This window comes from Podarcis liolepis (genome assembly GCF_965112155.1).
Source record: "Podarcis liolepis genome assembly, chromosome: 15".
NCBI lineage: Eukaryota > Metazoa > Chordata > Lepidosauria > Squamata > Lacertidae > Podarcis > Podarcis liolepis.
In genome coordinates, this window is record NC_139566.1 from 25,278,531 (window position 1) to 25,291,876 (window position 13,346).

At 47.3% G+C, this 13,346-nt stretch overlaps 1 protein-coding gene across 18 annotated transcripts in view; it reads right to left on the reverse strand.

Moving 5' to 3' along the window:
- Positions 1-209: 209 nt before the first annotated feature.
- GAL3ST1 (galactose-3-O-sulfotransferase 1) overlaps positions 210-13,346 on the reverse strand; it is a 36,142-nt gene continuing 23,005 nt past the window's right edge. For 12 of the 18 annotated variants that reach the window (XM_083478695.1, XM_083478686.1, XM_083478685.1 and 9 more), the window contains 2 exons: positions 6,448-6,581; positions 210-4,612 (listed from right to left, as the gene is read on the reverse strand). In XM_083478695.1, coding sequence (XP_083334821.1) covers positions 3,469-4,612; positions 6,448-6,581 — 1,278 coding nt within the window. In that variant the 3' untranslated portion in view covers positions 210-3,468. Of the gene's footprint in view, positions 4,613-6,447; positions 6,582-6,802; positions 7,017-8,088; positions 8,648-13,346 lie in introns of those variants that run through there. The other 6 variants (XM_083478694.1, XM_083478693.1, XM_083478691.1 and 3 more) reach the window with 2 other exon arrangements.

Genomic DNA, 13,346 nt, shown 5'->3' on the forward strand with positions numbered 1-13,346 from the left:
CTCCTTTGTGGTGGAAATACTCACTTGTGCACATTTAAAGCACATGACTTCTCCCAAAGAATTCTGGGAACTGGACGTTTGTTAAGGGTGCTGGGAACTGCAAAGGGTAATCTACAGCTCCCAGAATTCTTTGGGGGAAAGCCATGTGCTTTAAATGTATGGTGTGTTGGCAGACGCCTCTCCTGGGTTTTGTTTTGTTTGTTGGTTGGTTTGCAATGAGAAGCAGCAACTGGGAAGCCTCCTCCCTCCCACCATTCCTCTCTCGCATTCTGGGTAGAGCCCTCCCTGTAAGCACACTAGTCCTCATCAGATCCCGTTGCTTGTCAGGGCTGACACCTCCTCTTTGAGGAGAGAAACTCCAGGACCCTCCAACCAGCGAGGACATTAGCTCTGGCAGGGACGGCGGAAGTTTGGAGGAAGACAGCAAGCGACATTCTGCATCCTGTGGAACAACCCCACAGAGGTGTCTGGAAAATGGCTCTGCTGGGTGATGAAGATGATGACAAGGGTCACATCCATACATCATACATTGAAATCACAGCGCTTTCTCAAAAGAGTCCTGGAAACGGTAGTTTGTTCAGGGGGCTGGGAATAATGGCTCCGTTATAGGTAAACTATGGTCCCCAGGATTCTTTGGGGGAAGCCGTGTGCTTGCAATGTGTGGTGTGTACACAGCCGGAGTCCCAGGCCTCCATAATCACAGAAAGAGGTACATTGGCACAGATTGGGTTTGTCTAGGTAGTGTTCCAGGGTGGAGAATTCAACCTGAGATGATGAGGAGCACTCAGTCTGAAATGACTCAGCTCCCAAGGACCTTTAACTAACACTGTAAACACACCATACATTTAAAGCACATGGCTCCCCCCTCAAGAATCATGGGAACTGTAGTTTGTTAAGGGCGCTGGGAATTGTAGCTCTATAGGGGAGAAACTACTTCTTTGCAGGAAGCCCTGTGCTTTAAATGTTGAACGTGCTTTGTATGTATGGCGTGCAGTCCTGAGGTCTTCCAGCTATACGTCAAGAGGGTCTATAGTTTTATGTTCCCCAAGAGCCTATGCTCATGTGAGGCTGAGGGTTTAGGGCGACATGGCACTTTTGGGTTGGTCACCTTCGCACCATACATTTAAAGCGTTATGATACTATTTTAAACAGGCATGGCTTCACCCAAAGAATTCTAGGAGTTGATAGGAAACCCCCTCTTCCCAATTCCAGAGCCACAGTTCTCAGCATGGTTTAACAATAAATCGTTCTTCAAAGAGAGCTCTGGAAATTGTAGTTTTGCAAGGAGGAATAGGGGTCTCCTAACAGGGCCTGCAACAAACTACAGCTGCCAGAATTACCTGGGGAAAGCCATGACTGTTTAAAGTAGTAGCATAGCACTTTAAATGTATGGTGGGAATGTGGCCTTTTTCTTTGTTGCTTACTGTGGTTTGAATGTCTTGGGTTGGCGATGGCAGCGGATGGAGAGCATTTCAACCCTCATGCCATTTGCTCAGCTACATACTTAGTGGTGCCTTCTGTCCTAACAGCCCCATTGCTGAAGCTGCTTTTAAAAAAACAATACAACCCACCCACCCACTTCTTGCTAACTGCTAAGCAATTTTTTAAAAGTGTTTTTATGAGCAAAAGAGAGGCAGCATAAGCAGATGAAACCAACCACACACACACACACACAGAGAGAGAGAGAGAGAGAGAGAGAGAGAGAGAGAGAGAGAGAGGTGGCAAGAACAGCCTTTGCTGGCAAACCCGAGTTCCAGTTTTACTGGGCATTTTATTGTATACCTCCAAAGCAGCTATTTGTAAGCACCAGAATGTGATTAAAAGAGGGATCTGCTAAGGACATGGCTGATTTTTCCCCACCTATAAAGGATTAAGAAAGTCAAAGGTGCCCTTGATGGTTCTCCTAGAACTAAAAGGAAAGGAAGTGTGTCAATTCTGGCATTAATGTACTCTGTACAGCAGCCTCTGCCTACCCTGGGCCCTCCTGATCTTCTTTCTGCGCTACAACTCCCATCAGCCCCAGACAGTGGTTGCCGTCTGGGGCTGATGGGAGCTGTGGTGCCAAACCTCTGGAGGGCCCCAGGTGGGCAAAGGCTGCTGTCCAGTCTATCGCTGCCAGGTGAGTCAGTGCAATCCACAGTTTCTTGTTGCCTCTCACGCATCTGTCTGAAACAGAGGCAGATTTCAGTGCACAAAGGAACACACTCGATCATCCCCCCCACCCCCGGAGCAAAAGACACTGGGCTGTTTCAGTCTCAGGAGTGCACTGCCAACAACACGCAGGGGCGAAACGCCACCTTCGTGTTGGAGCTTAACTTGCGTGTGCAATTAACATACACAAACACACACACTCATTCACAGTTAATCTGTTCGCAGTAATGTTTCAGTCCCCCGCATGGACAATATCTACACTACACATGCATAGCAGTTGGCTATTGATTTAACTGCTGAGGGTGACCACCCTGGGAGCTCTCCTACAGTGAGGATGCTAACCAGGGTCTCTGCCTCCCTCTCACAGAATTACAGTGCCCTGGATTCTCAGGGGAATTACTATTTAACGTGGGGTTAGCCAACGTGGTGCTCTCCAGATGTTGTTGGGTTCCATCATCCCCCATCAGAATTTCCCTATCAGCCCAACCACATCTGGAAGCAAGGTGTTGGCTACCCCTGATTTAACTAGTTTTAAGTCCGTGGTATAGATATGCCCATAGACAGACGTCCACTATTTGCGTCTTCGCGCACATGTTCAGAAATGTGCTGCCCATCCAGCACATCCTTTGTCCATCAGATGTGAGCAAATTACACGTGCGTTGACTTCCCTTCTTTAGAAAGGAGCATCTGTCAATACATGCAAACGCATACATGTGCGAATAGCCACACAAGCACAAACAAGCAGCCACTTCCCCCAAGTTTCTCCCAACCAGGAGGACACAGGAAGCAGGGTGGTGGCAGCTCATCCATCACTGTTCACAGCAGTTTGAAACGAGAGTCAAGAGGAAGAAAATCTGAGCTCTAAAGAGTTAGCAAAATGCTGCAAATTGGCAGAGGTGTCCAGATGCCGTTGTCTGCGGCTGCTTGCTCTGCTCTCAGCTGAAACAGTGGGGCCGGCTCAAGTGTTTGGACTCTGCATGGCACCCAGGGGTGGTGGGGGCCCATCTACTTCAGCCCTTGCCTGTGCTGCAACATCCCCCTCCTGGCACAGCCTGGGCCCAAATGGATGATTTGATAGTGCCTTCCCTTGGCCTTGGCCATTCCTCTCCTTTTAACCGCTCAAGCTTGCTGTCCCTTTTCATTCTGAGGCTAGTTCAAGCATTGGCTGGTGGCAAGCAGGAGCCGTATCTGACCAGCTAAGGTAAAGTAGAAGTGTGGGTAGGGGGGGCGGATGGTTGGGAGGACCAAAATGAAAGCACCTGGTTGTTCTCTTGGACGGGGCACATGTTTGTCAGGAGCAGGGATTGTGTGGCCCTCCTACCACTTGAGGAACTCGCGCACCCAGCTCCACAGCTTGGTGACCCAGATGTTGGCCCCCAGGTCCGTCAGGTACTGGATCTCAGGGGTTAGCATCTTGCGGCAGAGCTTCCGGTGCTTCTTGTTGATCCTCTTTTTCAGATTGTAGCCCAGGATGGTCTTTTTGCCAAACGGCTGCCACGGTTGCATGCCAGATTCCTGGATGGCGCTGGCGTCCACCGGGCGGCCCCCGTCAATGCAGATGTTCTTCATCTTCTCATTCTCTTCCTGAAGCCTGGCCACGTCCCTGGCCATCCTCTCACGCCCGTAGGCTTCCACCTTGCGCCAGAAGGTGGCATTGAAGTAGTGGTAGAGTTTGGCGTCTATGAGATTCCAGGCCGTGGCCTTCTGGTAGAGCTCGTCCGTCAGCCTGGAGATGCTGGAATCATTCCGGGCGTTGAGCTTGAAGTAGATGATGTCTTCCAGCTCCCAGCAGAGCAAGTCCTTCAGAAGCACCAATGACTCGTCAAAGTACTCTAGCAGCATGACCAGGTGGAAACGCTCGTCCACTTCACGGATGTACTGTTCAACTAGAGGGCTGTTGGCATTCATGCTACTGTCATAGCCCAAGTCGAAGAAGAGGAGATTCTGGAGGTAATGTGCACCAAATCCATTGGGATCATAGTAACGCCAAGGGTCCTGCAGGAATTCGGCCAGCTTATCGCCGTCTGACAACTTCCAGGTCATGGGAATGAGGCGCCCAAAATAGTGGAAGGAGGACTCAAAGAGGTAGGCGGGGTCCCGCAGCACGGTGACAAAGATGGTGTCAGCTGGTAGCAGCTTGCGCACTTCCTCGTAATGGAAGCGCATGTGGTTGCAGATGATGTTGAAGCACATGCCAGGCTGGTAGTCCTGCACTTGACTCCGCTCAAAGAAGGAGGGGTAGTAGAAGTCGTTGCGTCCGCTGGGAAAGGCGAACTTCAGGCGGTGCTTCTCCCCAAAGCGGAAGAGGATGTTGATTATGGTGCTGCTGGCTGTCTTGTGGGTCTTCAGGAACATGATGTCCAGCTTGGGATGACACTTCTGTGGACTGTGGCTACCGTTGGCCAAAGCCAGCAGCCGAGCCTGGGAAGGGTAGGAAGAGCACGAGTAGGGAATGGGGACCCTAAGGGGAAAGCAAGGTGGACAATGAGGATCTCTCCAGGAATGCATAAGGAGCTCTCTCACTATTTTCCTTAACTGCGCTACGCTTGGCAAGGGTTCCAGACCTTCCTCTAGCTTCCAGTTTCTACTGGACATTCATTTTCAGGAGTTGAATGTGGTTTGCTAGAGGAGGTAACTGATTGCCAATGCGTTCTGGGCCCAATTCAAGATGCTCTCAATGGTACTTAAATCCCTAAATGACCTAGGCCACAAATATCTGAAAGACCATCTCCATCACTACCAAGATCTTTGTGTGTTAAGATCTGCAGAGATAGTTCTGCCACCCTCCAAAGTGCAGAGAATGGTGGCCCAGGAGAGGACTTTCTCTGTGGTGGTCCCTGAATTGTGGAACTCCCTCCCCACAGAGGTGCATCTGGTATCTTCATCAAACAGTTTTCACCATATGCTCAAGATACACCTCTTTACCATGACCTCCGACCCCTGAAATATATTGTTTTAAGTTTGTGGGGGGCAAGACTCCCCTAAAATCTCTGGATTAAGTAAAGGGGTTAGCATTTAAGCAAACCCCTAATTCCTGGCTTTAGTAAATGTTGGAATTTAATCAGTGGATTTAACATTGAACCTTTCTGAGACCTGAAGGTGTAGGGCAGTATATATATTTTTATAAATAACAACAACAACAACAATTCAACAGTGTAAAAATACAGGCTGGACTTGTTTTCCTGACCAGGGAAAGGCCTGGGTATGGGCAATTATGGAGCAAAGGCAGAGCCATTAACCCATAAAGAAAGCCATCAACAAGGCAGGAGACCTTGAGCTCTAGGTATTTACCAAAAGTCAATCATAGAGTTGGAAGGGGGAAGTTTCCAGGGTTACAGTGAGTGAAGATATACCATATAATGAAGGAGGGGTTCCTCCTTCAGTTGTGTGTTGGTGGGCAGAGATGAAAGGGGTTTAGGATTTCCAAGTGGATGACTTAACCAAACACAGGAAAAAGTGCCATTTTGGCAAGCAGTTTGGCAAAGACAGGAAGTGGGGTCTGAGCTTTATGTGAGCTGGCTGTGACAAAGAGACACAGAGAACATGGCTGATTTCTCTGCTTGCAAACCCAACTCTGCTATGCCTATGAGAGACGTATAGGGGCCCTTTTAGGGTGCTAATGCTCTGAACCCCTCCATAATAGGCTCAGGTTGTATATATGTGTAAATAAACCATATATCATAAAAACACTACAGACTCCACTGTGCCTCCTTATTCTAAAAGGAAACACAGACCCTAGTAAGTGTGCCTGGTACCCCTAGAATCTCTGAGTGGTGCAAGAGAGATATATGCTCACCACATTTTCTTAACTGTAGTTTGCTAAAAAAAATGGGAGGTGCAGAGGGCCTTGGTGGGCACCGAGGGGTGACCGAGGGTGCTTTGAGGCTACAGACGCCACATTGGAGATTCCAGAGGGACATATTCACCAGTGGCAGAGTGGACTGTACCAGTACAGTGCTTTCCAACATTAACCCTCCCACACACAAAACCCGGTTCCTTGAAAACAGAAAGCTAGCATATCAAGGATAACATTTCTTGCCCACCCCCCACATATGTCAAGTTTTCTACTTGCAGGGAATTTTCCTGCATGCCCCCAAAGGAAAGAAAACAGATCCCCCCCCACCTGCCGCCTGAAGTGATACAGTCCATTCTACCACATCAAGGCTCAATCCCTTCACTCTCCTTTGTGCATCTATTCTGTTCTGAGAGCCTTTCAGTGGAGGCAGAACAGACTGTGGTTCCGCTCCTGGTCTCTTGGTCCACACGTCTTCTCCTATGCGCACCAGACTCACTCACTCTGTCATGCTGACTTGTAAGGGTGGGACGGCGTAGGAGTACAGCAGCAGCATGAAGCTGGTTAGGAGAGTCCCCAGGACGAGGCCCTTACACATGGACTTCCAGTTCTTCCCCTGATGCACCATCGCGATCACCTGAAAAGGAAAACAGAAAAAGGGCAGTGAATTCATGGGCAGATTCCTAGAAGCAAGAACCCAAGAAGCTGCCTTATACTAAGAAAAACCTTTTGTCTCAGTGTTGTCTACAGCGGGGGGTGAGGGTGGAGAATCTCCGGCTCTTTGCATATGGCCCTCAGAACTCAACCCAGGCCACACCCTTCACTGGTACTGCTTTGAACCCCGAGTGTTTTCTTTACCTGCCTGGAAGGTGTCTCTGAGCTAAAGATCCCCTCACGCCTTATATACCCAACTGATTGCTGAGGGTTTCCTGTAGATACCATCTTAGCAGGAGGTCCATTCCATACAATGTAGGTGTGGCCGCGGCGGCTGCCCCCCTTTGGTATTCTCTCCCTCCCGTCTCTGTTGCCTCTTCGGCACCTGCTGAACACCTTCCTCTTGAACTTGCAGGTACTGAAGTGGGAGGGGGAAGAGTCAGAGCCAACAGATACCAAAGAGGCTTGTAATCACGGGCAGATTGCTTAACTATAGTTCCCTAATCCCTGGTTTCAAGCCTTGGTTACTTAAGAGAAGAGGCAAGGAACCTTTTTCAGAATGAGGGCCACATTCCCTCGTAGATATAATAATAATATTAAAATAATTTATCATTTATACCCTGCCCATCTGGCTGAGTTTCCCCAGCCACTCTGGGTGGCTCCCAATCAAGTGTTAAAAACAAGACAGCATTAAATATTAAAAACTTCCCTAAACAGGGCTGCCTTCGGATGTCTTTTAAAGATAGGATAGCTGCTTATTTCTTTCACATCTGAAGGGAGGGCGTTCCACAGGGCGGGCGCCACTACCGAGAAGGTCCTCTGCCTGGTTCCCTGTAACCTCACTTCTTGCAATTAGGGAACCGCCAGAAGGCCCTCGGTGCTGGACCTCAGTGTCCGGGCTGAACGATGGGGGTGGAGATGCTCCTTCAGGTATACAGGACCAAGGCTTTAAAGGTCAGCACCCTTCTGGGGGCCACATGCCAGTGGTGGGCAAGTGTGGAGGCAAAAGTGAGTGGGGCAATTGATGCGGATGTTACCTTTGTGCAGTAATTTAACTTCTACACACACTTGCATACCCGCCTCTGGGCAAGCAAGGGGCATTACTGGTGTTCAAGGACAAATTCCAGCCGCGCAATAACCACTCAAGGAGGGTACAAAGCAGGGCCAGTGAAGGGGTGTGGCCTGGTAAGAGTTCCAAGGGCCAGACAGAGAGGTTTGGAGAGCCAGATCTGGCCCCCGAGTCTAAGGTTCCTCTCATCTGGTTAAGGCTGGCAGGAAAAAATTGAGCCAGAGAATAAACAAAGCACACTATCCCATAGGGCTCCTTATTTTGTAATGCGCTCCCCCCCAAAAAATCCTACACACACACAAACAAACAAACAAACAAACACAGACATACACCCCTCCTCCCTCTAGTCTATCCTAACAATTTGCTCAGCAACCTCCTTGCTAGCAGTGAGCAAAGATGAAACATGAAAAGGCTACAGCACCTGCCTGCTGTCCGCAGGAGGAGTCTGCTGAAATCAGACCTCAGAGTTGCTCCAGGAGCTTCAGTGGCTGGATGGAGCAAATGCCTGGTCCTTTCTGAGGCTGAGAGAATGCCTGAGCACCCGGTGTGTGAGTGTCTGCAATGCAGCAGCATTGTCCTCTGTGTCAGGCCAAGGAGACATACTTCCTGGGGCCTTGCAGTGGCAGAGCTGGCAATGGGCACGGCAGGCAGGCAGAGTTTTGGGAGAGAGTGCAAATAGGTTGCTCCCTGGCTGGCAGCCAGGAAGGTCTGATTGAAGGAGCTCTGGGTATCCAACCAGCCTTCCTCAACCTGCTGCCCTCCGTGTGTTTATTTTTTACCCCCTGCCAGTTTAAAGGGCCTTAAGTTGTTAATTAGCCAAAGGCCTGGGGGAAGAGAATTATTATTATTTGCATGGCAACTAAAGATACAGTTGGGTGCCTTCCCCTCTCTGCCAAGCAAGAGCGCATGGGATTCCAGGCCCTCACCCAGGGTTTGTGCTTCTTTGGCAGAGACCGTTGTAGCTTTAAGAAATGTGATTTATTCACATATTCAAAATAAAAAATTCCTTCCAGTAGCACCTTAAAGACCAACTAAGTTAGTTCTTGGTATGAGCTTTCGTGTGCATGCACACTTCTTCAGATACAGAGTGTATCTGAAGAAGTGTGCATGCACACGAAAGCTCATACCAAGAACTAACTTAGTTGGTCTTTAAGGTGCTACTGGAAGGAATTTTTTATTTTGACTATGGCAGACCAACACGGCTACCTATCTACCATTATTCACATATGACACCTTCAGTTTGCATGGGGGTGTAATAAAAAAAATTAAGGTCTTATGTATATAATAAATGTTCATAAATGTACCAACCAAGCACGTACATAGATATGTGGACCACATATCTGGAACAGCACAGGAAGACCGCCCTGAAACCATTTTGACTCCCAAACTAACCAAATATTTTCTCTGCGAGGGAGGGGGTGAGGGAACCTTCCCATTGTCTCAGGAATGGGGTAATCACAATATCAAAGGAATGGCCAGACTACCAGGAAAGGCAATCAGATAAGGCATTATCAGATAACCTGGCAGACAGGAAAAAGAACAACATCCAAATTTCTGTTGTAGACCGCCTTTTCTGTGATGTAGGTATGATGTATCTGGGGGGTAGTCTTGGGCTACACCCCTTCTGTGATCTATGTATGAGGTTTCTGGGGGTGGTCTTGGACTCCAGGGCAGGCAATTTAAAATGTCTAAATAAGGGCAGGTGTGATAGGAATTTTGAGGTCTTAGATATATGTTAAATGTTCATAAGTGTACCAACCAAGCACATACATAGATCTGCACAGGAAGACCGACCTGAAACCATTTTTGATTCCCAAACTGACCAAATGTTTTCTGCAAGGTCAAAGGAAAATGGAAGCGCCTCCCCATTGTATTTTCCTTCACAAATCCTGTCTAAAGGGCACATTTAAGATATGAATAGGGTGTGAGCCTGTGACCTGGCTCAGGAACTAAGTATTTATCATTGCAAAAGACTGGCCAGGCTCCCCAGGCAATCCAATAAAATGATCATTAAACAAGTAACCTGTAAGACGAGATAAACAACATTCATATTTCTGTTTTAGACTGCCTTTTCTGTGATGTATGTATGATGTTTGTGGGGTGGTGGTCTTGGGTTACACCCCTTCTGTGATCTATGTATGATGTATGGAGGGGTGGTCTTGAGCTCCAGGGCAGGGAATTTAAAATGTTTATATAAGGGCAGGCACACCTTGGTTCTGGGTTACTCCTCCCTCCCTGTTGCAACAGATCAATAAAGATCAGGCTTACTAGCTGCTTTGCTTCTCGATATTCTCTGGTTGGCCTCTGTTATTTTCTCCTGTCGATGGGGAACCTACAAAGGACCCCATAAGGGCTCTTGTGTCCCCCATAAGGGAATAAGGGCAGATTTTGTTTACAAGAGGGGAATCCACATCTTACAGCATGGTCATCGCAAGAGAGGCTTGTTCCTACAGCAGTGCAACACTGTCCAAGGCATCTCTCCTAAATCTGTCGTTCCTAAAAAAGTAAGCCTTCGCAATTCAGTTGCATTCTAACTGTCAGTTCTTTGGATGCTATTAAGTACTGTGATAGGAATTTTGAGGTCTTAGATATATGGTAATGTTCATAAGTGTACCAACCAAGCACGTACATAGATCAGCACAGGAAGACCGACCTGAAACCATTTTGATTCCCAAACTGACCAAATGTTTCCCCTGCAAGGAGGGAGGCGGGGTCAGGGAGCCTTCCCATTGTCTCAGGAATTGAGTAATCAGCATTTTAATGGGTGACAGACTATCAGAAAAGGCAATCAGATAACCTGGCAAACAGGGAAAACAACATTCAAATTTCTGTTTTAGACCGCCTTTTCTGTGATGTAGGTATGATGTATCTGTGGGGTGGTCTTAGGTTACATCCCTTCTGTGATGCATGTATGATGTTTCTGGGGGTGGTCCTGATCTACAGGGTGGGAATTTCAAAAGTCTATATAAGTCCTTGCGCGCCATTGTTCTGGGTTCCTCCTCCCTCCTTTGTGTGGTGAGTGAGGACCCTGTTGCAACAGAGCAATAAAGATCAGGCTTACTAGCTGCTTTGCTTCTTAATATTCTCTGGTTGGCCTCTGTTATTTTCTCCTATCAACAGGGAACCTATGTAAGGACTTTATATGGGCTCTTGGATACCCCATAAGGGGAAAAGGGCAGATTTTTGTTTACAACAGTACTACTGGTTAATCCCCTCAGGTGTCACCTAACAAAGGAATTTCCCTGATTTTATGAACACGTTGATTGACTAAGATTAAAGACTGGTACACACTTAGAACATTTACCTAGGTTTACTCTTCACATGCTAATTGCTGATGCTCAGAAGTGGGTACGCACATTCCAGTACACATGGATCTTAATTACATTCTCAGACTTTGAGAATGTAATAATAATAATAATAATAATAATAATAATTGTTATAAGAATTTTAAGGTTATATATATATATATATATATATATATATATATGCAGGTTTTGGTGTCCTCGGGTGTCTTCCCGTGTAAAAGTTGGGGTGTCTAGGCGACGTTTCGACGAGGTCTCACTCGTCATCTTCAGGCTGGTGCTTTCGGCTTCTTGTTACTGGAACAGAGCGGGATCTCAGTGTTTGAGTTCCTATAAATACTGTAGAGGGGTGTGGTGTATTGCCTCAAAAGTTCTGGGCAGAGGGGAAGTTCCCAGGCTAGTGTTCTTTTCTTCTTTTGTTCCTTAATTACTTGAGGGATATCTTGAGTGATTTCTTGAGTGATATTCTGAGTACCACTTAGGTACTTGAGTGATTTCTTGAGTGATATTCTGAGTACCACTTAGGTGGGTCATTAGGTGTGGATTAGTTGCTAAAGCCTTCGTGTCTTGACCTCTTGAATTTGTGAAGAGTTTTTCTGGGAAGATGGCTGTACTGCACTTAGTTGTGCTTTGGCTTGGCTTCGTGTATAGGGGCGAGCTGTGGTTTTGTGCCCTGTGCCAGCCAGATCTGTGTAGGGATTGCAGGGGGGTGCAGCATCCGGAGGTGCCACTATGCCCAGAGAAAAATCATCCAGATGCCCCAAACTCTACGGCCTCCCCAAGATACACAAAGAAGGAACACCACTCAGACCAATAGTCAGCTCCATAGGCTCACCTCTACAAAATCTCGCTAAATTTCTCGCTAAGCAACTTCAGCCCTATGCAGAATCCATCTCTTCACACGTTACAAACTCCTTCCAGTTCATAGAAACAATAAAGAAGCAAAACCTACATCCCGATGACCTACTTGTGAGCTTCGATGCTGTATCTCTCTTCACACAAGTGCCCATTAATGAAGCCTTGACAGCCATTCAAAACAAATACAATCCCCCCGAATACATCCTGGACCTGACCAACCACTGCCTAACCAACACGTACTTCATCCACAATGGACAAAGATACAAACAGATAGAAGGAGCACCTATGGGATCACCCCTCTCACCGGTCATCGCAAATCTGTACATGGAACACTTTGAAACCAATGCTTTAGACAAGTCAGAACACAAACCCAAACTTTGGCTCAGATATGTTGACGACACCTTTGTAATTTGGCCACACGGGAAAGAAAAACTAGATAGCTTCCTCACACATCTCAACAGCCTACACCCCAAAATACAATTCACTATGGAAATAGAAGCCAACAACCAGCTTCCCTTCCTTGACGTCCTAATCTACAAAAAACCTGATGGCTCCCTAGGACACACTATCTACCGGAAAAAAACACACACCAACCGCTACTTACATGCTCAATCACACCACCACCCTGCACAAATAAACTCCGTAGCCAAGACCCTCATCTCCAGAACCAAACGCCTGGCTGACAAAGACCACTTGACAACTGAGTTACAGAATCTCTCAAATGTGTTAATCGCCAATGGATACCAGCAAAACAGGGTTAAGAAGCTAATCCAAAAAGAAACACCCCCCAAAAACCAAGACACGGAAGAAAACAATGGCATGGCCCTCCTTCCTTATATCAAGGGCACTACAGATAAAATTAGCAAAATCCTCCATAAACACAATATCAAAACAGCCTTTTGCACCAACCAAAAAATAGCCAATATCCTCAGAAACCCCAAAGATAAAATCCAGTTGGAAAACCAAGGGGTCTATGAAATACCCTGCAAAGTCTGCCCAGCCACGTACATTGGACAAACAAACAGACGAATAAATGCACGTATCGCAGAACACAAGAATGCCGTCAAAAAAGAAGAAAAATCTTCCTCTCTTTTCCAACACATGAAAGAAACAGGACACGAAATTAATTTTGCAGATTCCAAATTGCTCTTTAACATGGAACATCACCACAAGAGAATAATCATGGAAGCCATCGAGATAGAGAAACACCCTCACAACATGAACAAGCGTGACGACACGTCCCGCCTGCCAGACATCTGGAAATTAGCCCTCCCCACAAAAACCGACACCAGATCCAGAGGCACACAGAACGCCACCACCAATCAACCACACCAGACCCAAACCCAGACCCTCTCCACAGATAAATTACAGACACCATCCAGTAACCAAACCATAGTGGCACCTCCGGATGCTGCACCCCCCTGCAATCCCTACACAGATCTGGCTGGCACAGGGCACAAAACCACAGCTCGCCCCTATACACGAAGCCAAGCCAAAGCACAACTAAGTGCAGTACAGC